At 44.2% G+C, this 24,227-nt stretch overlaps 1 protein-coding gene across 5 annotated transcripts in view; it reads right to left on the bottom strand.

Annotated features, from left to right (window-relative positions):
• FAM47E (family with sequence similarity 47 member E) overlaps window positions 1-16,475 on the bottom strand; it is a 30,874-nt gene extending 14,399 nt beyond the window's left edge. For 4 of the 5 annotated variants that reach the window (XM_027971104.3, XM_027971105.3, XM_042251523.2 and 1 more), the window contains exons 1-4: window positions 16,277-16,475; window positions 11,042-11,402; window positions 9,027-9,166; window positions 3,391-3,541 (exon numbers count right to left, since the gene is read on the bottom strand). In XM_027971104.3, coding sequence (XP_027826905.2) covers window positions 3,391-3,541; window positions 9,027-9,166; window positions 11,042-11,402; window positions 16,277-16,350 — 726 coding nt within the window. In that variant the 5' untranslated portion in view covers window positions 16,351-16,475. The remainder of the gene's footprint in view (window positions 1-3,390; window positions 3,542-9,026; window positions 9,167-11,041; window positions 11,403-16,276) is intronic. The other variant, XM_042251525.2, reaches the window with a different exon arrangement.
• Window positions 16,476-24,227: the final 7,752 nt, after the last annotated feature.

The raw sequence follows: 24,227 nt of genomic DNA, 5'->3' as shown, positions 1-24,227 counted from the left end.
TGCCAATGCAGGACCCACAGGAGATGCGGGTTCAATCCCTGGGTCAGGAAGATCCCCCAAAGGAGGAAATGGCAACTCACTTCAGTATTCTTGCCTGGAAAATCCCATGGACAGAGGAGCCTGGTGGGCTACAGTCCATGGGTTGCAAAGAGTCGGACACAACCGAGCAATCACGCAGCACGCAAACATCTGTAGGCTGATCATGGATGTATGATGTGACTAAAAGATAGTTTACATTTGAAGGATAGTAGAATATAGCATCCCAAAATATGCCTGTGGCCCAAGGGTTATTTTGAGCTGCTAATTTTGAGAAACAGCAGACAACACAAGAAACAATCTAGAAACAGAGTAGAAGTCACCCTTTAAGTGAAATTTACATTAATTTTAAAAAAAATCTCTATTTGTGACCGTGTCTCCATCTCCATTCTAGGAGAAAAAGGAAGACTCTAAATCATATTATCAATGTAGAAGGCACTCATTTAAATCTGCACAACAAATCATAATCCTGTTCTCCTCTTTTTCCTGGTCACCTCCCCAGTTACTGACTCCCCATACTGTTTCCTCTTTTGTCTTTGGCTGAAGATGGTGTTTGAGCCTGAATTCTAGCCCACCTAGGAGAGTTACTCATTTTTCCCTGGGTATCCCCATGTATACATGAGGTATAATTGTTAATAAACTTCTGTTTGTTTTTTAGTTGTTAATCTCTCTTTGGTTATAGAGATCCTGGAGAGGACTTAGACGAGTAAACAGAAAATTATTCTTCCCTCCCCTACAGAGTCAACACAATCCCACTTTGGACTATATAAGTTGGGGAACATAGAGGATGAGGTCATTAGCAACTGAGCTGATGTTGAAGTGAAACTTACAGACAGGGATCATTAAATAGAGTCAGGGGTATAAACTCAGCTGAAATAATACTGAAACAGAAACAGAGCAAGCAGAACCAATGAGGTAAAAAATAAATAAATAAACAACACGGAAGGAAAGCGTAAACTAGTGCTATGGAGGAAATACCACAGGGTGATGTGATAGGGACCAAAGTAGTGTGACAGATAAAGATGCGACCTTGGTCATAAGGGACTGAAGACGAGGCTGGTCACCAGAGCACCTATACTATTATCCTAGGGTTCCTTACATTTCCTGCCGAAAGAGGAATAGTCTCCAGCAGTAGAAACGGGAGAAGAGGAAGAGCTGGAAGTCAGGCAATCCCATCCAGCCGGACTGTAGACAAGCAGTGGTAGAGTGGGCATCAGTGGGTAGGGTGCTTTCTTGTCTAGCATCCCTAGTCCAGCCACCCTCTGGGAAGCCTCCCTCCACCACTCTCAGTCAATATGTTGCAGAAGGCTGGACATGGCCATCTTTTGACCTCAAGGTAAGACATGTAACCTGGGACTAGCCAATAATCATATTCCATCTCCTTACTCATAGTGGATAATTCACACGTAGGTGTGACCCAGGTTAGATATAGGTTAGAGTGGTGGGATTTAAGTTTTGAAAATTTAGTGACTACTTTGGCATCTCTTCAGAGAAGGCAATGGCACCCCACTCCAGTACTTTTGCCTGGAAAATCCCATGGATGGAGGAGCCTGGGTGGGCTGCAGTCCATGGGGTCGCTAAGAGTCGGACACGACTGAGCGACTTCACTTTCAATTTCCACTTTTCACTTTCCTGCACTGGAGAAGGAAATGGCAACCCACTCCAGTGTTCTTGCCTGGAGGATCCCAGGGACGGGGGAGCCTGGTGGGCTGCCGTCTATGGGGTTGCACAGAGTCGGACATGACTGAAGCGACTTAACAGCAGCAGCAGCAGTTGGCATCTCTTAGGGAAAGACTACAGGAAAGTGTAGTCAGATAGAGGGGAGCAGCCAAGTGATAGGGAGAGTGCCTAAAAACATTTTAACACCCAGATACAGCTGTGCCTGAAGCTCCTAAGACTTCTGGATGATTCCCTTTTCTCCCTTAATCTAGTCTGAATTATACCATTTGCCAAAGAATTAGTCCTAAGTAATACATTGACTAAAACTGACTAACACACTCAAAAAATGAGGGTGGGGGATAGAAAATTCTAGAAGGTCTTAAATCCAGGAAACAGCATCAGGAATCTAGACATCTGAGAGGACTCAAGGACAGGAATAGGTACTAAGGAGGGCAAGAATAGAATTTGATAACTGAGTCAAAAGTCTCTTCATGTCAAATACTTTTTGTAATGACTGTAGTCAAACATAGCTTCCAAAGTACTTAAATATAACCAAGAAAGATTTATATGATCTGAAGAGAAACCCGAGTATGCTGGAAAAGATTGAAGGCAGGAGGAGAAGGGGATGACAGAGGATGAGATGGTTGGATGGCATCATCAACTCAATAGACATGAGTTTGAGCAAGCTCCAGGAGATGGTGAAGGACAGGGAAGCCTGGCACACTGCAGTCCATGTGGTCACAAAGAGTAGGTCACGGCTAAGCAACTGAACAACAACAACATAACCAAGAGAAATGAGTTGAAGAAGGAGTGAAGGATACAAACCTCCAGTTATATGATGAATAAGTTCTGGGGAATCTGATGTAAAGCATAATGACTATAGTTAACAATACTGGATTACATACTTGAATGTAACTATGTACATTCTTATAGTCACAGTGTTAGTTGCTTGGTCCTGTCCGACTCTTTGCCACCCCATGGACTGTAGCCTGCCAGTCTCCTCGTCCATGGGATTTTCCAGGCAAGAATACTGGAGTGGGTTGCCATTCCCTTCTCCAGAGGATCTTCCTGACCCAGAGATAGATCCCAGGTCTCCAACATTGCAGGGAGACTCTTTACCCTCTGAGCCACCCAGGAAGCTCCAAATTTCATTTTGATGAGTAAATAAACCTAAAGTGTTGCTCAGTTGTGTCCAACTCCCTGGGACCCATTGACTGTAACCTTTGTCCATAGACCTCTCCAGGCAAGAATATTGGAGTGGGTAGCCAGCCATTCCCTTCTCCAGGGACTCTTCCCGACCCAGGGTTCGAAAATGGGTCTCCAGCATTACACTATATGCATGTATGAAACCATCACACTGTATACCTTAAACTTATACAATGTTATATGTCAATTATATCTCAATAAAGTTGAGGAAAAACAAAGAGCCACTTTAAATAATACATGAAACAACAGCAATATGACATATAAACATTTATGCATTGGCTGCAAGCTTGCAAACTTACCAGAAATTTCACCTACAAGAAACATTTTTATTTCACATGGTGGGAGAGTCAAAAGATGCCTTTATGACTTTGTCTATTTGACTTAGAGTTATCCAAATGCTGAGCAACTAACACTTTTTTTTTTTTTTAACGAAAGCAACTTTGAGCTCAAATTGTAAAAAGTAAGTTGTAAGTATTACTAGTAACTTACAAAGGCAGTAGCCCAGTTGCAGAAGTCGCTAACTGCTTGGCGAACATTTTTGTGAAGAAGCAGACCATCCTTTTGGAGCAAACCTGTTTCACTTGGCTTCCTTTTCTCATAAAGCCATTGGCATGGATGTGACACAGGGGTCTTCTTGGGACTAAAGATAATGAAATCATCAAAGAATTATAATATAAGATGCCATGAATCCAAGTGGATTTCAAATAGTATCTTGGGGAGGAATTCATAATTGCATGTATTTTTAACACTCTTGCAAGCTCATACAAATTATGTGTTAATATTTTCAAAGATCATATTCTCATTATCAATATCAAAAAGACAAGTATACCATGTTATTTAGAACAATTAAAGTTGATATAGAATTTTATCATTGCAAGTTAATTTTTTCAAAAATTATGAGTACCATTTATTAAGACCTGTGTCAGGTAAAAACACAAATTATAGTGACTGGAATCTTCCAAAGTCTTAGACAATCTTGACAAGCAGGAGACATCCTGGCTTCTCTCTCCTTCAGCCTTAAAATTCAGCCTATTAGTAAATCTAGTAGATTTTAATTCTGTTCCCTTCTCTGGCCTGTCACAAAATGTATCTCTGCATCTTTCTTAAGGCCCAACTGCCAATTCCTAATCCATTCTCTACACTGTAGCCAAAACTGTCATTTCAATATATAAATTCAGTCTTATCAAATGCAGCTACATTTCATCCTGGATTAAGCCTATTCAGTAGCTTCTTTTTAAAAACAGATATAATTCATACATCATAATATTTACCATTTCAAAGTATACAATTCAGTTGCTTTCATATATTTACAAAGTTGTATAACCATCACCATTAATTTTGGAACATCTTCATCACACCAAAAGAAGAAGCCTCATAGCCATTAACAGTCACTATTTGTCTTCCCTTCCCTACCATTATCCTTGCTCTTAAACCACTAATTTACTCTCTGTCTCTGTGGATTTGCCTGCTCTGCATATTTCATCTGAATGGAACCGTATATAACATTTTTTGTCTGGCTTCTTTCACTTAGCATAATGTTTTCGTTTCACAGATCCTGTAGCATGTATCAGCAGTTTATTCCTTTCTACGCTTGAATAATATTCCACTGTATAGATAGACCACATTTGTTTATCCATCAGCAGTTGGTTGATGGATATTTGACTTGTTACCACTTTTTGGCTATAATGAATAATGCTGCTATGGATATTCAGGCACAAGATTTTGTGTTCACTACCTTCTTTCACTTCTCCAATAAAGATCTAAGTCTTAACGCAGTTTTCAAGACTCTTCATGGCCTGCTCCTTGCCCATCTCTCCAGATTCTTCCGGAATTACCACCCTTCCACACTCTCTGAGTTCCAGCCATGGTGGCCTCTCCTCAGTTCCATGAATTCATCATGCTTCCAGCCAGCCACAGGGCCTTTGTACATGTTATTCTATCTGACTGCAATGCTATCTCCAACCCCTTACCTCCCTTATGTCTCAATATATTTTCCCTTTCTCAGGAAGGCATTCGCACAGTCTGTCCCCAGAACCCACAGTTTATTCAAAGCAACCTGTACCTTTCATTCATAGCACTTATATATTAATTCATCCACTCAACAAATATTTATTAGGCAACAACTATGACTTCCTTGCTGGCTCAGATAGTAAAGAATCTGCCTGCAATGCAGGAGACTGGGTTTGATCCCTGGGTTGGGAAGATCCCTTGGAGAAGGAAATGGCAAGACACCCCAGTATTCTTGACTGGAGAATTCCATGGACAGAGGAACCTTGCAGGCTACAGCCCATGGGGTCAAAAAGAGTCAGGCTGAGTGACTAATGCTTTCACTTTCATGTACCAGGTACTATCCTAGGCATTAGGATTCAGCTGTAAATAAAGTTAAGAACCAGGACTTCCCTGGTGGTCTAGTGGTTAAGAATCTGCCTGCCAGTGCAGGGAACACGAGTTCGATCCCTAATCCATACAGATCCCACATGCCGGGAAAGAACTAAGTCCATGTGCCATAACTATTGAGCTTGTGCTCGAGAGCCCAGGGGCCACAACTACTGAGACCTGAGCACCCAGAGACTATGTTCTGCAGCAAAAGAAGCCACTGGAGTGAGAAGCCAAAGCTCTGCACAAACAGTAGCCCTTACTTGCTGCAACTAAGAAAGTCTGTGCAAAGCAATGAAGACCCAGCGCAGCCAAAAGTAAAATTAAATATTAAAAAACATTTTCAAAAATAAAGTTAAGACCCTGTCCTCAGTCATGTCCAACTCTTTGCGACCCCATGGACTATATAGTCCATGGAATTCTCCAGGCCAGAATACTAGAGTGGGTACCCTTTCCCTTCTCCAGGGGATCTTCCCCACCCAGGGATCAAACCCAGGTCTCCTGCATTGCAGGAGGATTCTTCACCAGCTGAGCCACCAGGGAAGCCCTTACAATTGATAGGGAGACACAGCAAAGAGGTAAAAAAATATGTGTGCGTGGTATGCACTGCATTGCTTCACTCAGGTCTCTTTGCAATACTATGGACTGGAGCCCGCCAGGCTCCTCTGTCCATGGGATTCTCCAGGCAAGAATACTGGAGTGGGTGGCCACACCCTTCTCCAGGGGATCTTCCTGACCCAGGGACTGATCCCTTGTCTCTTAAGTCTCCTGCATTGACAAGTGGGTTCTTTACCACTGGCGCCACCTGGGAAGCCCCAAACAAATATGTACCAGGTAACTGTAAGTGATTTAAAGAAAAATAAACCAGGGCAGGAAGGATGGAGAGTGACGACAGGCGGCTGTTTATACAGAAAAGGCCTCTCTACTAAAGTAATATTTGAGCAGACCCAGAAGAAGAAAGGGACCAACCCATGTAGAAATCGAACATTCAGCTACTAGGCTGATAAGCACAGCACTGCAAAGGCCCCAAGGTCAGAGCTGAGAATATATGAGAAATACAAAAAGGCCACTGTGGCTGGAGAGGCGTGATTAAAGGATACAATAGTAGAGGATGAGGGCTAAGAGATAACCAGAACCTGATCATAAGGGACGTGAGAGGCAAGGATAAGGACTTTGGATTTTACTCTGAATAAGTAAGCAATTAGAAAATTTTGAGCACAGGACTGATATTGCGCGACTTAAGTTTTTTGGTTTTTGTTTTACAGAATCAGTTTAGCTACTGTGCAACAAATAAAACGGCACAGGTTGGGGGCAGGGTGGAGGCCAGGAGATTAGTTAGTAAACCATTCCAATAATCCAGGCAAGAGATGATGGCACCTCAGAACAGACTGACCGTAGTAAAACAGACAAGATTCCAGATATATTTCAAAGGTACAGGCATTAGAATTTGTTTTTTGGCAGATTGCAACCCCTGTTTAAAAAGTCACTGAAAGAGTGGAGTTACTACTTACTGATCTGGAGGAAACAGAAGGGGGAGTAGGTTTGGGGAAGAAATTAAGATTTCAGCTTGGATTTATCAAGTCTCAAATGCCAGTTATATGTTCAAAGGAAAATGTTAAACAGTTTCTTGTATTAACCTTTTTTTTGTTTGCTTGGTTGGTTATTCACCAAACTACTGATCTCAATCATGATGAATAAAAGGGCTTCTACCACAAATAATTTAAAAAGCCATTCTGGGCTAATCAAAACCATTCAGATTTTCAGCAGTTTTCTTCTCCCACAGCTCTCCAAGAGTAGTGTAGACACAACTGAATTCCCTCTATTGCTGATAATTTGCATCCATTTAACGAAATAAGGGGCTTCCGTGGTGGTTCAGATGGTAAAGAATCTTCCTGCAACGCAGAAGATCCAGGTTCGACCCCCAGGTTGGGAAGATCCCCTGAATAAGGGAATGGCTACCCACTCCAGTATTCTTGTCTATAGAATTTCATGGACAGAAGAGCCTGGCAGGCTACAGTCCATGAGGTGGCAGAGAGTCAGACATGACTAAGCAAACAACACTTTCACTTTCAATGAAATAAAGCCTTCCCTGGTGGCTCAGTACCAAGGAATCTGCCTGTCAATGCAGGAGAAGGGGTTCAATCCCTGGATCAGGAAGATCCCCTGGAGAAAGAAGTGGAAACCCACTCCAGTATTCTTGCCCAGGGAAATTGCATGGGCAGAGGAGCCTGGTGAGCTACAGTCCATGGGGTCGCAAAGAGTCGGACACGACTAAGCAACTAAACAACAACAGACTAAACACTACTCAGAGCAGAACCCAAGGATCCTTTCCCTCCTTGTCAGGAACTTAATTACTTTTACTTCTCTTAATTATTGTAAAGATTCTTAACTAGTCCTAAAGTAAAGTGAAGAAGAACTAAAGAGCGTCTTGATGAAAGTGAAAGAGGAGAGTGAAAAAGTTGGCTTAAAGCTCAACATTCAGAAAACGAAGATCATGGCATCTGGTCCCATCACTTCATGGCAAATAGATGGGGAAACAGTGGCTGACTTTATTTTGGGGGGGCTCCAAAATCACTGCAGATGGTGATTGCAGCCATGAAATTAAAAGACACTTGCTCCTTGGAAGGAAAGTTATGACCAATCTAGATAGTATATTGAAAAGCAGAGACATTACTTTACCAACAAAGGTCCGTCTAGTCAAAGCTATGGTTTTTCCAGTGGTCATGTATGGATGTGAGAGTTGGACTGTGAAGAAAGCTGAGCACCAAAGAATTGATGCTTTTGAACTGTGTTGTTGGAGAAGATTCTTTCAAGTCCCTTGGACTGCAAGGAGATCCAACCAGTCCATCCTAAAGGAGATCAGTCCTGGGTCTTCATTGGAAGGACTGATGTTGAAGCTGAAACTCCAATACTTTGGCCACCTGATGCGGAGGGCTGACTCATTTGAAAAGCCCCTGATGCTGGGAAAGATTGAGGGCAGGAGGAGAAGGGGATGACAGAGGATGAGATGGCTGGATGGCATCACCAACACAATGGACATGGGTTTGGGTAGACTCCGGGAGTTGGTGATGGACAGGGAGGCCTGGTGTGGTACGGTTCATGGGGTTGCAAAGAGTCAGACACAACTGAGCAACTGAACTTTAACTGACAGTATTCTAAAGATGAGAAGCTTTGAGAAGGTAACTACAGAGAGTCACTGACTTAATGACAATTCGTCTTAGAATTTTTCCACTTCATGAGAGTGCAAAGTAATAGCTGTTCAGAAGAAAATGTACTTTGAATTTGGATTTTTTTTTCCTGGGCTGGTGATATGCTGTGATGACCCTGTCTGGTGATGCTGGGCAGCAGCAGTGACCCATAGTTCTCCACCAGCCATGTGATCACGAGGGACAACAGCCGATACACTTACGACCACCCTGTACCCACACAACCAACATTTTCTTCACCTTCAGTACTGTAATCTGTCTATAAATTTTGTGAGATGGTCAATACTTTATTATACAATAGGCTTTGTGTTAGATGATTTTGCCAATTGTAGGCTAATATAAGTGTTCTGAGCATAGTTAAGGTGTGCCAGGTTAAACTATGGTTTTCGGTAGGTTAAATGTATTGCATGCATTTTTGACTGATGGTATTTTTCATTTATCATGGGCTTATCAAGACAATCCCACTGTTAAGTCGAGGAAGATTTGTACTAGAACGTTTCATCAGGGGACAGGAATGAGCAAGAGGTAAAGAACCATACTTACAGTCCCAAATAGACTTGGGTTGAACGTTTTTTTAAAAGTTTTGTGGGTTTTTTCATTCTTTTCCTGATGCCCTGACAATAAGCCCATGTGTCTTCCAGCTTCTTGTCAGGATCCAGAACTTCCAGCACCTTTAATAAGAGCTACAAACAGAAAACAACTTAGGAGAAAAGAAAGATGTACTGAAAAGGGGGCTCTCTGATTCTCAAACACAACAGACCAACACATCCCTTCGCTTTGCCTTTCTAGTTGGTCAATACCATTCATCAGCTCCAGTGCAAATACGGTCCTGGGTGATGCTGGTTAATGTCCTTCAGCTGGACATTAGCTGTGTAGCCTTTTTATTTAAGTTTCCATCTCCTCTAGATAGAACAGTGACTCTGGGCCCACTTGGACCCCAGTACCTCACTGAGAAAAGTACCTCTAGAGGGTGTCTGTGGTTTTTGACTGCCTACCATCCATTCAGGGCTTCCCTGGTGGCTCAAAGAGTTAAGAATCTGCCTGCAATGCGGGAGACCCAGGTTTGATCCCTAGGTCAGGAATATCCCCTGGAGAAGGAAATGCAATCCACTCCAGTATTCTTGCCTGGGAAATCCCATGGACAGAGGAGCCTGATGGGCTATAGACTGTGGGGTCTCAAAGAGTTGGACATGACTGAGTAACTAACACTTTCACTTTCACCATCCGTTCATCCTCCTATGAGTAACAGTATCTAGACTTTTCTTTGGAAAATCACCTCTCCCTCCAGTCTCAGTCCTTGTGGTCTGAACTGGCCTGACAGCTCTTCACACTACAGACTGGCCTGGCCAATCAGGCCTACGGTGACTGGCTAACCCAATGAGACCCAGGGGAATTAGGTCATGAAATTTTCCTGGAACCATGCAAAGATGTATTGTTTTCCAAAGTAAAACTGACATCTAGAGTTGCTGGTGGCAATCACAGCACCACAAGAAGAGATCCTGCTTCAGAAGGAAGACAACACATCTATTTGAGGAGGTCAGATATGAGAATAAAAACCACAGTTCCATGTGCCCTCTAAGGATGCGTGCAGAGGATCTCTTTGCCACAGACTCAGAAGCTCTGATCCACGGGAGGGTAGTGAAGGAAAGACCAGGGGGCAAACCATTGATTACAAATTCCAGTTGTAATGAGAACCTGCTGTAGCACACAGGGAACTCTACTCAGTGCCCTGTGGTGACCTATATGGGAAGGAAGTCCAAAAGAGAGGGGATATATGTAGGCATATAGCTGATTCACTTTGCTGTGTAGCAGAAACTAACATAACATTGTAAAGCAACTATGCATGTGTGCATGCTCAGTCACTAGGTCATATCCGACTCTTCGCGACCCTACGGACCATAGCCCACCAGGCTCCTCTGGCCATGGGATTCTCCAGGCAAGAATACTGGGGCGGGTTGCCACTTCCTTCTCCAGGGGATCTTCCTGACCCAGGGATTGAACCCCTGTCTCCTGCCTCTCCTGCATTGCAGGTGGATTCTTTACCACTGAGCCACCAGGGAAGCCCATGCTAAGTATATAGGAGCTGACTGGAGCTGAAAGTCAAAGAATCCTGGGATATTGATGACACATTGCAGCTGCTGCCCAGCTCTGGTCCTGGCAATCTGGTGAATTTCCCTGTGACTTTTCAGGTGCCCATCCATTAATAACATCTTATGGACACCTCCCAAGACCAGGCTAAAATGACAGAAGCAAGACTGAACAATTCCTCCACTGTTTTCTCCCCTCAAAAGAGTCACAAGCAAAACTGACTGGTAGAGCTTCAGAGGTAAACAAGTCAAACATTTCTGGGTTGCTGAGCCTTTATAAGTTGGCTGGCCTCTTGGCAGTATGGTGCTGTCATCGGCATTTCCTGAAAGGCTGCTCCACACCCCAGGAGAACTCTCCCCAGGGAGACAGTCATCGTCTTCACTCCTGGAGGGAACTCCCCAGGCATCTAAGGAGCAACATTCTCCAGGCCCCACTGAAGGCCCACCCACAACCCCGGGACAGGAGGTCACCTCGGCGGGCATGTCTTCTTCCAGGTCTGGATAAAGAGCCAAGGGGTACAGGGTCAGCTGGGCCTCAATGTCTGCCAGGAATGCCTTCCGTGCCTGCTGGGCCGGCGAGAGCTTGGAACACAGGGCTGCGTGCCTGGGCAGCCTCTTCTTAGGAGAAGGTTGGGGAGCTCTGTGATAAATTTGGGGGAGAAAGCCCTCCCTGGGGCCCAGCGTGGTCAGAGCTTCACAAGGCGGGCAGCCTCTCCTGAAGTCATCCTGTCCTGTTCTCACGAATCTCCACCGCCGGCTGTCCAGGGAGGTGGGACACGGCAGCCTGCCCTTGTGCTCCATGAAGCACTTGGAGGGCAGATTCTCTCTGTACCTGCAAGACATCACGGCAGCAGTCTGACCACAAGGGTGAGCGTGGGAGAAGGAGTTTTCCAGGAGGCTGGCCTCTACCTGTGTTAGGCAAGAGTTGGAGGAAGGGAGGGTCATGTGAGAAGGCGGAGTTCCCATACTCCTGGTTCAGGGCACATCATCACTGGTCCGTATGACCCTCTCTCCTGTTTCTTTATTCGACGTTATTCCGATATTCCATCCTCACTGCCCCCTCTCCACAGGCACGACCACTCTAACAGATTTGGAATATATCCTGTTTGCAGGGCTTTCCTGGTAGCTCAGACAGTAAATACTCTGCCTGTAAAGCAAGAGACCTGAGCTCGATCCCTGGGTGGGGAAGATCCCCTGGAGAAGGGAATGGCTACCCATGCCAGTATTCTTGCCTGGAGAATTCCATGGAGGAGCCAGGTGGATTATAGTCCATGGGGTCACAAAGAATCAGACACGACCGAGTGACTAACACTTTCACTTTTCACTTCTGTTTGAAGACATCCTTATAAGATCTGTATTGTTCTTTTGTGTCCATGTATCCTTACTGTACATAAATGGTCTTATTCTGTCACTTGTTTACAAAGCATGATACCATGAAGGCCTATCCATGTCACTCTGTGTAAATGTAATTCATTATTATCACCTGCAGTCACCAGCTATCCCCTCTCTTTTTGAAAGATACTTAAAATTTATAACCCCTCCTGGACTCTGTCTTATCCTTTAAAGGGACACAGTGCAGTGGGAAGAACCTGGACGTGGTGACAGCTCACCCCCAACTGGGCTTTCCTGGTGGCTGACATGGTAAAGAATTCGCCTGCAATGCAGGAGACCTGGGTTTGATATCTGGGTTGGGAAGATCCCCTGGAGGAGGAAATGGCAACCCACCCCAGTATTCTTGCCTGGGAAATCCCACGGATAGAGGAGCCTGACAGGCTATATTCCACGGGGTCACAAAGAGTCAGATATGACTGTGACTAAGCACAGCACAGCACCCCCAACTAGCTGAAGGATGTTCACCCTACATTTAATCTGTGGGCCTTGATTTCTCCTCTCAGCTCAGTGGGGTCAAGGGCACAAACTAACCGTTCATGTGCTGTATCAGGCCCACAAACCCATCATTTGATCCCCTTGGTGCTTTAATAAGAACCGTAATAGTTCACATGTAAGGAGAAATTTCTGTATAGCATGTGCTGTGCTCAATGCTTTACACGAATCAGTCTCATAACAATCCCATGAAGTAGGCACTAACATTATTCCAGATAAGGAGACTGAGGCACAAAGAAGTTGACAAACAAAACAAACACTTGTCAAAGTTCCCACTGTTAATAAGGGGGAGAGCTGGGATTTTAATACAGTGTGACTCTGGAGAAAGGTGAGAAAGGTGTTTATACGTCAGAGCTTCTGACATATAAAAATGCCCATACAAATAATGTGGAACAAAAATCAGGAGCTCTGGGAACACTAGGTCCACCTTCCCGTGGAGCCCCTATTGGCATAGTGGCTGCCATCTTTAGACAAGTCCTGTGCTCTCTTATCCACAGTCTCCACTGCTCCCTACTACCGAATACGAAACCTGCTTCACACTGTCTCTTTACCTCATCAAACAGTTATTTGCACGGAGTTTTTAGGGCAGGAAGCTAAGATGGAAGAGATCGATGGACAAACAGAAAGAAAACTGAGACCTGGATAATCTAATATATCCAGGCATTGCCAAAGTCAGGACTTGGCATTTGAGCAGCTTAATGGCAGGTCTCTCATGATCTTAATATATCACATGGCACTAGTCAGATATTTCTATATTATTGGTGTCTTTCCTTGAAGCCTCTTCCACCTCCAGGCCCCTTTCATCTATAATGACTCATTACAGTAAATCTACTTCTTGTCACACTCATCTTTATAGGCACAAAACATTTTAAGAGATTCCAGCTTTATCCTTATCCTTTTCTTGTGAGTCCTGGACACTTCTTACTGTCTGTGCATGCATGTGTGTGTTTTAAGGGTTTAATCCATCTGGAAATGGCAACCTACTCCAGTACTCTTGCCTGGAAAATTCCATGGACTGAGGAGCCTGACAGGCTCCTCAGTCCATGGGGTCGCAAAGAGTCAGATATGACTGAGAGACTTCACTTTCACTTTCACTGTGAAAATACAGATGAGAGGATACAAAAATATGAGTTTACAAGTTGCTCTTTGCAATTAATAAATCACTCCTAAATAGTTAAGTGGTGAGGATGTTGAAATTCTATCTAGCCTTGAGATTTGATGACTCACTCAGTATGACTTGTTAGCAAGTTACCCTCTATAGTACCAAAGTTCTTCCTGACCCAGGAATCAAACCTGGGTCTCCTGCATTGCAGGCAGATTCTTTACCGGCTGAGCTACCAGGGAAGCCTGTTTCCCACACATTTACAACTAATTCAAAGATCCAATCACTTCATAAAATAAAATCTGATGACCAATATTTTTACTCAAGCACAGTCATGCAACTCAAAATGAAAGTGTGGCAGCTAGCTCAAGCCTGATAGAACATTAGAGCTGGCACAAACTTTGAAAGAAATCTAGTCTAACTTCTTCACTTTTCAACAAGGAAATGAAGTTCCAAAGGGGTGAATAAGGGAACAGTCTGGCTGGAGGACTTACCTCACTTTGCCTCTCATAGCTGATAAACTTGCCTCTCTGCATTCTGTTAAGTTCATGAAAATTTTTGCTTAACCCAGAGTATAAAGCAAGAACATTTTTCTAAGCATCTACTATTTTCACAGTCACTATATGATACTCAGATATTTCCATCTTTAAGAACTGCAAAAGAGTATTGGGCATTTATCCTAAAGAAATGAAAACTTATCTTCACAAGAAAGTCTGTACACAAATGTTTATAACAGCTTTATACATAATAACTAAAAACCAGAAACAAACTGAATGTCCTTCAACAGGGGAATGGAAAAACGATGGATAAACATCTGTGCCATGAAATATGACTCAGCAGTAAAAATGAACTATTGATGCATACAACATCTGGGATGGGTCTCAAGGGCTTCTGCTTAATGAAAAGGAACCAATCTCAAAAGGTTTTATATCTTTTATAAAAGTATTATTCTATTTTTCTAACATTCTCAAAAGAACAGAATTCTAGAAATGGAGACCAAATTAGTGGTTGCCAAGTGGTGTGAGTGGTAAAGTGAGTGAAAATTAAAGCATAGCATGAAGTGGCTCCCTTGCGGTAAGGAAACAGTTTTGTATCTTGATATATACCTATAACAATATTTTACTGAACTACACACACACACACACACACATACACAAGTACAAGTGAAAACTGGTGAAATTCAAGTAAAGTCTACCATCTAATTCATACATACACACAGTGCTGATTTCCTACTTTGGTAATGTACTATAGTTATGCAAGGTGGTATCACTGCAAGCATCTGGAGGAAGGGTGCATGGGACCTCTGCACTATATCTGCAACTTCTTGTGAGTCTATAGTTATTTCAAAACAAAAAGTTTGAAACTGGGGGTGGGAGAGATTCTCAGAAGAGTCCATAAACTCTAACATGTATACAGTGCATATATATGGCAGTGACTGTTTTACAAGTGCCAAGTCACTAAATCCTCACAGTTTGTGTGTCAGTCACTCAGTCATGTCCAACTCTGCAACCCCATGGACTGTAGCCTACCAGGCTCTTGTGTGCACGGCATTCTCTGGGCAAGAATAATGGAATGGGTTGCCATTTAGCAATCCTAGAAAGCTCATTCCTTTTATTGTTCTCATTTTACAGTTAAGAAAACTGAGCCCAGAAAGAGCAACTAATTGTCTAAGGTCACCAGTCAAACGAGGAAAACTGGCCTTCAACTCCAGCCTTGCTGATTGTAGACTCTGGAATCTTCACCACCACATGGCTGCTGCCTCCAAGAGCACTGAATTCCATTCTCATAACCCGCTCAAGGAACCAGCCAAGGCAAAAAGCCTCGGGTTCCTGTCTTGTGCAGTGATGCCAACCATTTATAATGGCAACTGACCACCCCAGGGCCTGAGGCACCCCCCCAAAACACCAACTCGGCTTGGCCACAGTCACCTGCTGGGCAGGGAAAGACTTCTGGTGCGACCCTTCAAACATCCAGACCCCTCACACTGGATGTAGGATGCAGGCGGCTAATCCCGAGAACAGTGTGTTGCAGGCTAAACCATTCTCCGCAGAGGACTCTTCCACCATCAGTTTCCCATCTGGAGGTGTGTTACTCGTTCAGTTTTGAGCAGCTCTTTGCAACCACACGGGACTGCAGCCCGCCAGGCTCCTCTATCCATGGGATTCTCCATGCAAGAATAATGGAGTGGGTTACCATGCCCTTCTCCAGGGGATCTTCCAGACCTAGGGATTGAACCCAGGTCTCCCACATTGCAGGCGGATTCTTGACTAGCTGAGCCAGCAGGGAAGCCCTCCCATATAGAAAGGGTGTATTAATCTACATCCTCTGGGGGTGGTTTAGTCTCTCAGTTGTGTCCGACTCTGTGCGACCCCATGAGCTGATGAAGCCTGCCAAGCTCCTCCGTCCATGGGATTCTCCAGGCAAGAATACTGGAGTGGGTTGCCATTTCCTTCTCCAGGGGATCTTCCTGACCCAGGAATCGAACCCGTGTCTCCTGCATTACAGATAAGGAATCTGCCTCTAGGGGGACAGTAAAGAGCGTGGCATGAGCTGGTTATGTTCTATTACGAACATTTAGGTGCGGGAGACCTAAAGGAGGGAAGGAAGTCGGGTCCTCCGCGGCCATCGGCCACCCGCCGACCCCGACCCCGGCAAGCACGGAGCGCAGGCGCCCCCACGCGGCACCCACGGGATGCGCCCTCGCTCGGGCGCGCGCTTACCTGGGCCTGCAGTTCCTGCCCACCCGCATCCCGGCCCGCGGCGCCGGCGGGAACAGCCGCCAGTGGTCAGCCATGGTGCCTCGGCCGCCCACGCGGCCTCCGGTGGTGTGTGTTCCCCGCCGCTCGGGTCGCTAAGAGACCCGCCGAGCTGAGTGCTGCCCAGACTCGCCCCGGGCGCGGAGCAGCCCAGGCGCCCCCTGCTGCTACCCGGGAGCGAGCGACCCCGAGGCGTCCCTGCGCCACCCCCGCCCCACAACCCCTCCTCCAACGCCTGGGGGCGTGGACAGTGGCAGGGGAAGCTCGAAGAATCAGGTTCTTGGTTTAATTCTGTTTTTTTTTTTTAATCTGTTGTGATTAAATCTATCGGGATTTAATCTGTTGGGGTCAGTGTTCATGCTTTTCTTGCACACCACCGGTTCAAAAACTGTTGAAGGAAGAAAGCAGCTGGGGTGAGAAAAGAAAGAATGGAAAGAGAGCGAAAGGAATAGACTGACTTGTAATGGTGGGGAGGCCTTTTAGCACGGAATGTTTTTCTGGAGGTCCTGGAAATCCGTAACTCACCGCCTCTGTAAATCGGGGGCTGTGCACTGGTAACTAGTCACCAGCTGGTTCCCAGAGTCCCGCCTAGCTCTTGTGTTACTTGCTCCTTCTGCCTGGACTCACTAAAGCAGTGAAAATGTCATCCAGTTGGCCCTGGTAGGCAGATGTCCTCGTAAATATGGATTGCATGAGGATGTATTTTGGGTTTGCTAAGTTCTCTTGCTACTTCTGAGTGTTCCTGATTTAAATAGTAAGCCTTGCTTCTAGAGGAAATAGCAGCAAAACATTCTCTTCCAAAAATATTGCAATGGTTAAATTGTGTCTGTTATGGTGGGATACTTTTTTCGGCCATTTATAGATGAGTCTTCTCTTCAAACTCTTCGGGAATAAATTAGCGTTACATTTCGGCACCTGTTAAATATCTGGATGGTAATAAAGGTGCCCCAGCTGTCTCTAATTTCAGCATCTTCACCTGCTATGTGTGTTCAACGGTCTTTTCTGGGCACAGTGAATGCCTTGGAGTCCCACCACTTGAGATAACCCAGGACTCTGCTGTTTAATAGTTATGCACACAAGGACTCCCCACCCCAATGCCTAAGACTCTGCATACCCAACACTGGGGGCCCACTTTGCATCCCTGGTCGGGGAACTAGATCCCACATGCTACAACTAAGATCCAGAGCAGCCAAATAAATAAAGGAATATTTTTTAATGAGTTCTTTAAAAAAATTATGCACACACATACACCACTCCCTGGTACAGTTGCTTAAATTTTAGTTTCATTGATTTTCTAGCCTGAAAATGGGGAAAATAAAAGGATATAAGAAGTAATAACTTATAGGGTTATTGGGAAATTCAGTGAGATGATGAATGTAAAGCATTTAATGCAGTGCTGGGAAGTAGGAATCCCTCAAGAATTACTGAGTATGATTATTATCTCTGGGCTTCCCTAGTGGCTCAGATGGTGTGAACTGGGGATAATAATATTTGCCCAGCTACTTCCCAGGGTTGCTATAAGAGTTAATGTAGAAACCTACAAATGTAATCATGATAAGGGGTCCTCTTAGTTGTTTTTATCATCTTTGATAATACCTTTAATATTGTTGGATTGCAAATTCAAACGTTTTTTACTTTGAGGAAATAGGATTTCTCCCTAGGACTGAGGATTAGAGTCATGCCCACCTTGCCTTTTGTACTGTGCATGGCACAGAGTAGGTCATCATTCAACAGATATTGTCTGTTATGGCCTTCCTAGGCACTGGGGATGCAATGGGGAATAAAACAGCCTTGGTGTTTGTCATCCTGTTACTTAGTTTGTAGTGCTGTGTGAATAAGAAATCACCCGTTTTTCATGACTCTTGCATTCTCACAAGTTGATATTTGCTTCATGTAGCAATTTTGATTTCATATCTGCTCAGTTCAGTTCAGTTGCTGAGTCGTGTCCTACTCTTTTTGACCCCATGCATGGACTGCAGCACACCAGGCTTCCCCTGTCCATCACCAACTCCCAGAGCTTGCTCAAACTCATATTCATCAAGTCGGTGGTATCATCCAACCATCTCATCCTCTGTTTTCGCTTTCTCCTCCTGCCCTCAATCTTTCCAAGCATCAGGGTCTTTTCCAATGACTCAGTTCTTCACATCAGGTGGCCAAAGGATTGGCGCTTCAGGTTCCGCATCAGTCCTTCCAATGAATATTCAGGACTGATTTCCTTGAGGATTGACTGGTTGAATCTCCTTGCTGTCCAAGGGGCTCTCAAGAGTTTTCTCCAACACCACAGTTCAAAAGCATCAGTTCTTTCTTTATGGTCCAACTCTCACATCCATACATGACTACTGGAAAAACCATAGCTTTGACTAGACAGAATTTTGTAGGCAAAGTAATGTCTCTGCTTTTTAACATGCTATCTAGATTGGTCATAGCTTTTCTTCCAAGGAGCAAGCGTCTTTTAATTTCATGGCTGTAGTCACATCTGCACTCATCTCACATGCTAGTAAAGTAATGCTCAAAATTCTCCAAGCTAAGCTTCAGCAATACGTGAACCATGAACTTCCTGATGTTCAAGCTGGTTTTAGAAAAGGCAGAGGAACCAGAGATCAAATCGCCAACATCTGCTGGATCATGGAAAAAGCAAGAGAGTTCCAGAAAAACATCTATTTCTGCTTTATTGACTATGCCAAAGCCTTTGACTGTGTGGATCGCAATAAACTGGAAAATTCTGAGAGAGATGGGAATACCAGACCACCTGACCTGCCTCTTGAGAAATCCGTATGCAGGTCAGGAAGCAACAGTTAGAACTGGACATGGAACAACAGACTGGTTCCAAATAGGAAAAGGAGTATGTCAAGGCTGTATATTGTCACCCTGCTTATTTAACTTATATGCAGAGTACCTCATGAGAAACGCTGGACTGGAAGAAACACAAGCTGGAATCAAGATTGCCAGGAGAAATATCAATAATCTCAGATCTGCAGATGACACCACCCTTATGGCAGAAAGTGAAGAGGAGCTAAAAAGCCTCTTGATGACAGTGAAAGAGGAGAGTGAAAAAGTTGGCTGAAAGCTCAACATTCAGAAAACGAAGATCATGGCATCTGGTCCCATCACTTCATGGCAAATAGATGGGGAAACAGTGAAAACAGTGTCAGACTTTATTTTTGGGGGGCTCCAAAATCACCGCAGATGGTGACTGCAGCCATGAAATTAAAAGACGCTTACTCCTTGGAAGAAAAGTTATGACCAACCTAGATAGTATATTCAAAAGCAGGGACATTACTTTGCCGACTAAGGTCCGTCTAGTTAAGGCTATGGTTTTTCCTGTGGTCATGTATGGATGTGAGAGTTGGACTGTGAAGAAGGCTGAGCTCCAAAGAATTGATGCTTTTGAACTGTGGTGTTGGAGAAGACTCTTTCAAGTCCCTTGGACTGCAAGGAGATCCAACCAGTCCATTCTGAAGGAGAGCAACCCTGGGATTTCTTTGGAGGGAATGATGCTGAAGCTGAAACTCCAGTACTTTGGCCACCTCATGTGAAGAGTTGACTCATTGGAAAAGACTCTGATGCTGGGAGGGATTGGGGGCAGTAGGAGAAAGGGACGACCAAGGATGAGATGGCTGGATGGCATCACGGACTCGATGGACATGAGTCTGAGTGAACTCCGGGAGATGGTGATGAACACGGAGGCCTGGCGTGCTGCGATTCATGGGGTCTCAAAGAGTCGGACGTGACTGAGCGACTTAACTGAACTGAACTGAACTGAGTCACATCTGCAGTGATTTTGGAGCCCAAGAAAATAAAGTCTCACTGTTTTCACTGTTTCCCCATCTATTTGCCATGAAGTGATGGGACTGGATGTACTAAGTTTCTTTTTATTTCACCACATCCCATGCCTTCATTATAGTCATCACTCAGGGAATCTCTCATTCATTCTCTTCCCTTCTTTCCCTTTTGCACCACAAAGGAAAAATGTGTTACATATAGTAATCTAACAAGTAGATGTTTTTTAAGAGGAAGGATGGAGAAGTCCCTGGTGGTCCAATGGTCAGGACTCCTTGGTCTCAGTGCAGGGAGGCCAAGCTCAATCCCTGGTCAGAGATCTAGATCCCCCTGCCACAACTTAAGATCCTGCCTGAACTTCCCTTGTGGTCCAGTGGTTAAGAATCCTCCTGCCAATGCAAGGGACACAGGTTCCATCCCTGGTTCAGGAAGATGCCACATGCTGTGGAACAACTTAGCCCACGCTTCACAGCTACTGAGTCTGCACTCGAGAGCCCCCACACCCACTGCAACTACTGAGGCTTGTAAGCCTAGAGCCTGGGCTCTGCAACAAGAAGCCAGGGCAACGAGAAGTCCACGCACCACAGCTAGAGAATAGCCCCCACTTGTCGCAACTAGAGAAAGCCCACGCACAGCAACAAAGACCCGGTGCAGCCACAATAAATACAAACATAAACAAATAGATGAAATTCTAAAAACTAGTTAAAAATGGGTATTTGGAAATAGAAAGATCATACTATCAGCCAATAAAGCAAGAAAAAAACACCATCATCCTCACTTTTTTTTTAAATTTGGCTGCACCAGATCTTCACTGCAGCATGTGCAGGTAATGAAGAGAGAAAACAGTCCACAGAATGGGAGAAAATATTTACAAATTATATATCTGATAAGAGTATAACATCTAGAATATTTTTTTAAAAAAGCTGCTACCACTCAATAACAAAAAGACAAATTAAAAAATAGGCAAAGGACGTGAATAGGTATTTTCCTAAAGATACACAAATGGCCAGTAAGCCCATTAAAAGATGCTCAAAATCATTAGTCATTGGTGAAATATAAATCAAAGCTACAATGAGATACTACTTCATGCCAACTAGGATGGCTAGAAAAACAAAGAAAATTACATAGATTAGCAATGATGTGGAGAAATTGGAACATTTGTGATTACTGCTAGGAATGTAAAATGATGCAGCCAATTTGAAAACAGTTGGGCAGTTCTAACATAGACTTACCATGGGCTTCCCAGCCGGTGCAGTGGTAAAGAGTCCACCTGCCAATGCCTGAGGCTCAAGAGATGCGGCTTTGATCCCTGGGTCAGGAATATCCTGGAGGAGGAAATGGCAATCTACTCCAGTATTCTGGCCTAGAAAATTCCATGGACAACATAGCCTGATGGGCTACAGTCCGTGGGGTCATAAAGAGTGAGACACAATTGCGTGACTGAGCATGCACCACCCACAAGACTCACCATATGACCCAGCAACTCCACACCTGGGTATATACCCAAAAGAGTTAAAAACAGGGACTCAGATATTTGTGCAAAATGTTCATGCACCATTATTCACAGTAACCAAAAGACAGAAACATCTCAAGTGTCCATCAACAAGTAATGGATAAAAAAATGTGATATATACATGCAATGGGATACTATAAAACCACAAAAAGAAGGAAATTCTGATACTGCTACAACATGCATGAACCTTGAAGCCATCATGTTACATGAAATAAGCCAAGTGCAAAAGGATACATATTATGAAATATCTGGAATAAGTAAATTCCCTGAGACAGGAATAGAGGTTACAAGAACTCAAGGGGAAGAGGAATGGGGAGTTATCCCTTAACGAATATGAAATTTCTGTTTGGGGTGAGGAAAAATTTTGGAAATAATCTTGATGGTTGTACAACATTAGGAGTGTAATTAATGCCACTGAATCATACAGTTTAGAATGGTTAAAATTGAAAATTTTATGTTGTATGTATTTTGCCACAATTTTTAAAAATTGTTTTAAAAAATACAAAAAAAGAGAAGAAAGGTTGAAATTAGTGAGCTAAGACTCCAATTTAACAATTTGGGGAAATAGCCAAATAAAATATAAAAGTAGTACATTTTTCACACTGAGAAAAAGAAACCAGACTCAAAAGACTATGTACTCTTTGCTTCCATTTACGGGAAGTTTTATGACAGGCAGAATTAAGTTATAGTGATAGATGTTGGTATTGTGGTTATTTGGGGTAATTGATGGAAAGGAGACAGAAGGGAGCCCGCTGGGAGGCTGAAAATGTTCTATATCTTGATCTGGTGGAAGATACACGGGTGCACCCATGTAAACATTCGATGAGCTGTACCCTGCAGCCATGTGCTGTGTATTGTGTGTGCTGTAAATGACTAGAGAAGCAAAAAAGATGGAGTGTTTTCCATCAAGAATATAATCCTGGAGAATTCTCTCCGCCATCATCACACAAAGAAGCCAGGATCTTGGGAATCATAGAACACAAAAGTCTGCAGACTTTTCCCTGCACGTCTTCTGTGATACTCCTTCGGGGGGGGGGGGGGGGGGGGTATTTTAAATATTTAACAACCAGTAAGGCTTCCCAGGTGGCACTAGTGGTAAAGAACCCACCTGCCAATGCAGGAGACATAAGAGATGGGGGTTCAATCCCTGGGTCAGGAAGATCCCCTGGAGGAGGGCGTGGCACCCCACTCCAGTATTCTTGCCTGGAGAATCCCCATGGGCAGAGGAGCCTGGCAGGCTACAACCCATGGGGTCACAACCCATGACAGTGCACACATGCTCACACACAAGGCATATGCAAGAACCAATCAGGGGACTTCCCTGGCAGTAAAGACTTCACCTTCCAATCCAGGGGCTGTGGGTTCAATCCCTGATCTGGGAGCTAAGATCCCACATGCCTCCTGGCCAAAAGTCAAAACATAAAACAGGCAAAATTGTGACAAATTCAATAAAGACTTTTTAAAATGGTCCACATTAAAAAAAAGAAGAAAGAAAGAAAGAAAGACAAAAGAACCTATCAGGAAAGTGGCAGCCAGGTTGCGACAGCAGGTTCTAGAGTCCCTGGCCAGGCCAGGCATATATATCCCTTTAGTTGTTGATTTTGGTTGGAAGGATGGCTCCAAGGAAGTGGCTGAGGCAGTCAGGGCACAGCGGTTACTAGGGACGGCTCAGAGCAGAAACTATTGACCAACCAACTCAGCGCTTTGACAACCATCACAGTCTTAAACTGTGTTTGCTGGCTGAATATCAATTCTCTCCTTCACCCACAGGATCTCCCTAGAGATTTCCCTCCACAATTTCACAAGTGGTTTCTTGAAAACTGCCACCAATTGAGTCTGCAAGCCAAATCATAATGAAAAGGAGTAAGGCATGACTAAACCACTTTATCACTTGGTCGGCGGCATTGAGTATAATGACAAGCAGGGGCTTACAAATAAAACAGATGAGGCTGCTGCCCTCAAGAGGCTATGGCTCAAAAATAAAGTAAAAAAGAGGCTATGGCCAGATGGATGGATGGCCTCTGAGCTCCAGGAGGCTGCTAGATTTAAGGAGATATCTGAGGCCTCTACAATAGGCTAGACACATTCTAAGGAAGATGGGAGAGATGTCTACTTTTTGGAGTATGGAGAAGGAAATGGTAACTCACTCCAATATTCTTGCCTGGGAAATCCCATGGACAGAGGAGTCTGGCAGGTTAGAGTCCACGGGGCTGCAAAGGAGTCAGACAAGACTTAGCAACTAAACAGCAACAGCAGCAGACCATAAAGGGCAGACGGTACTTGGGGACACGCTGCTGGAGGATGTACCTGGTGCTAGTTATTACGGAGAGCAGTCTAGCACAACAGTCAAATCAAATGTGTGGTGTGCTTACAACCCTCTGCCTATTTGTTCCTCACCTGTCCCTGCTCTGTGTTGAAAGCTGCAGGATGCATTTGGGAATGTAGCAGACAGCCCTGATAGGAATGGGGGAAGGGAAAAGTTCAGCTATTTCTCTTTCCCTCTGTCTCCAAGAGGGTACAGTATCTATATATATTTTTCCTCCTCTTTCAGCTTGCACCGGTCAGCCCTGATATGATTCTAGCTTCTTTCAAACTCAGGCTCCCATGCAAGTAATTCCTGCA

The sequence above is a fragment of the Ovis aries genome, chromosome 6, assembly GCF_016772045.2.
Source record: "Ovis aries strain OAR_USU_Benz2616 breed Rambouillet chromosome 6, ARS-UI_Ramb_v3.0, whole genome shotgun sequence".
In the NCBI taxonomy this organism is placed as follows: domain Eukaryota; kingdom Metazoa; phylum Chordata; class Mammalia; order Artiodactyla; family Bovidae; genus Ovis; species Ovis aries.
The sequence above is the reverse complement of the archived record's forward strand: the minus strand, read 5'-3'. Positions and strand labels throughout refer to the sequence as shown.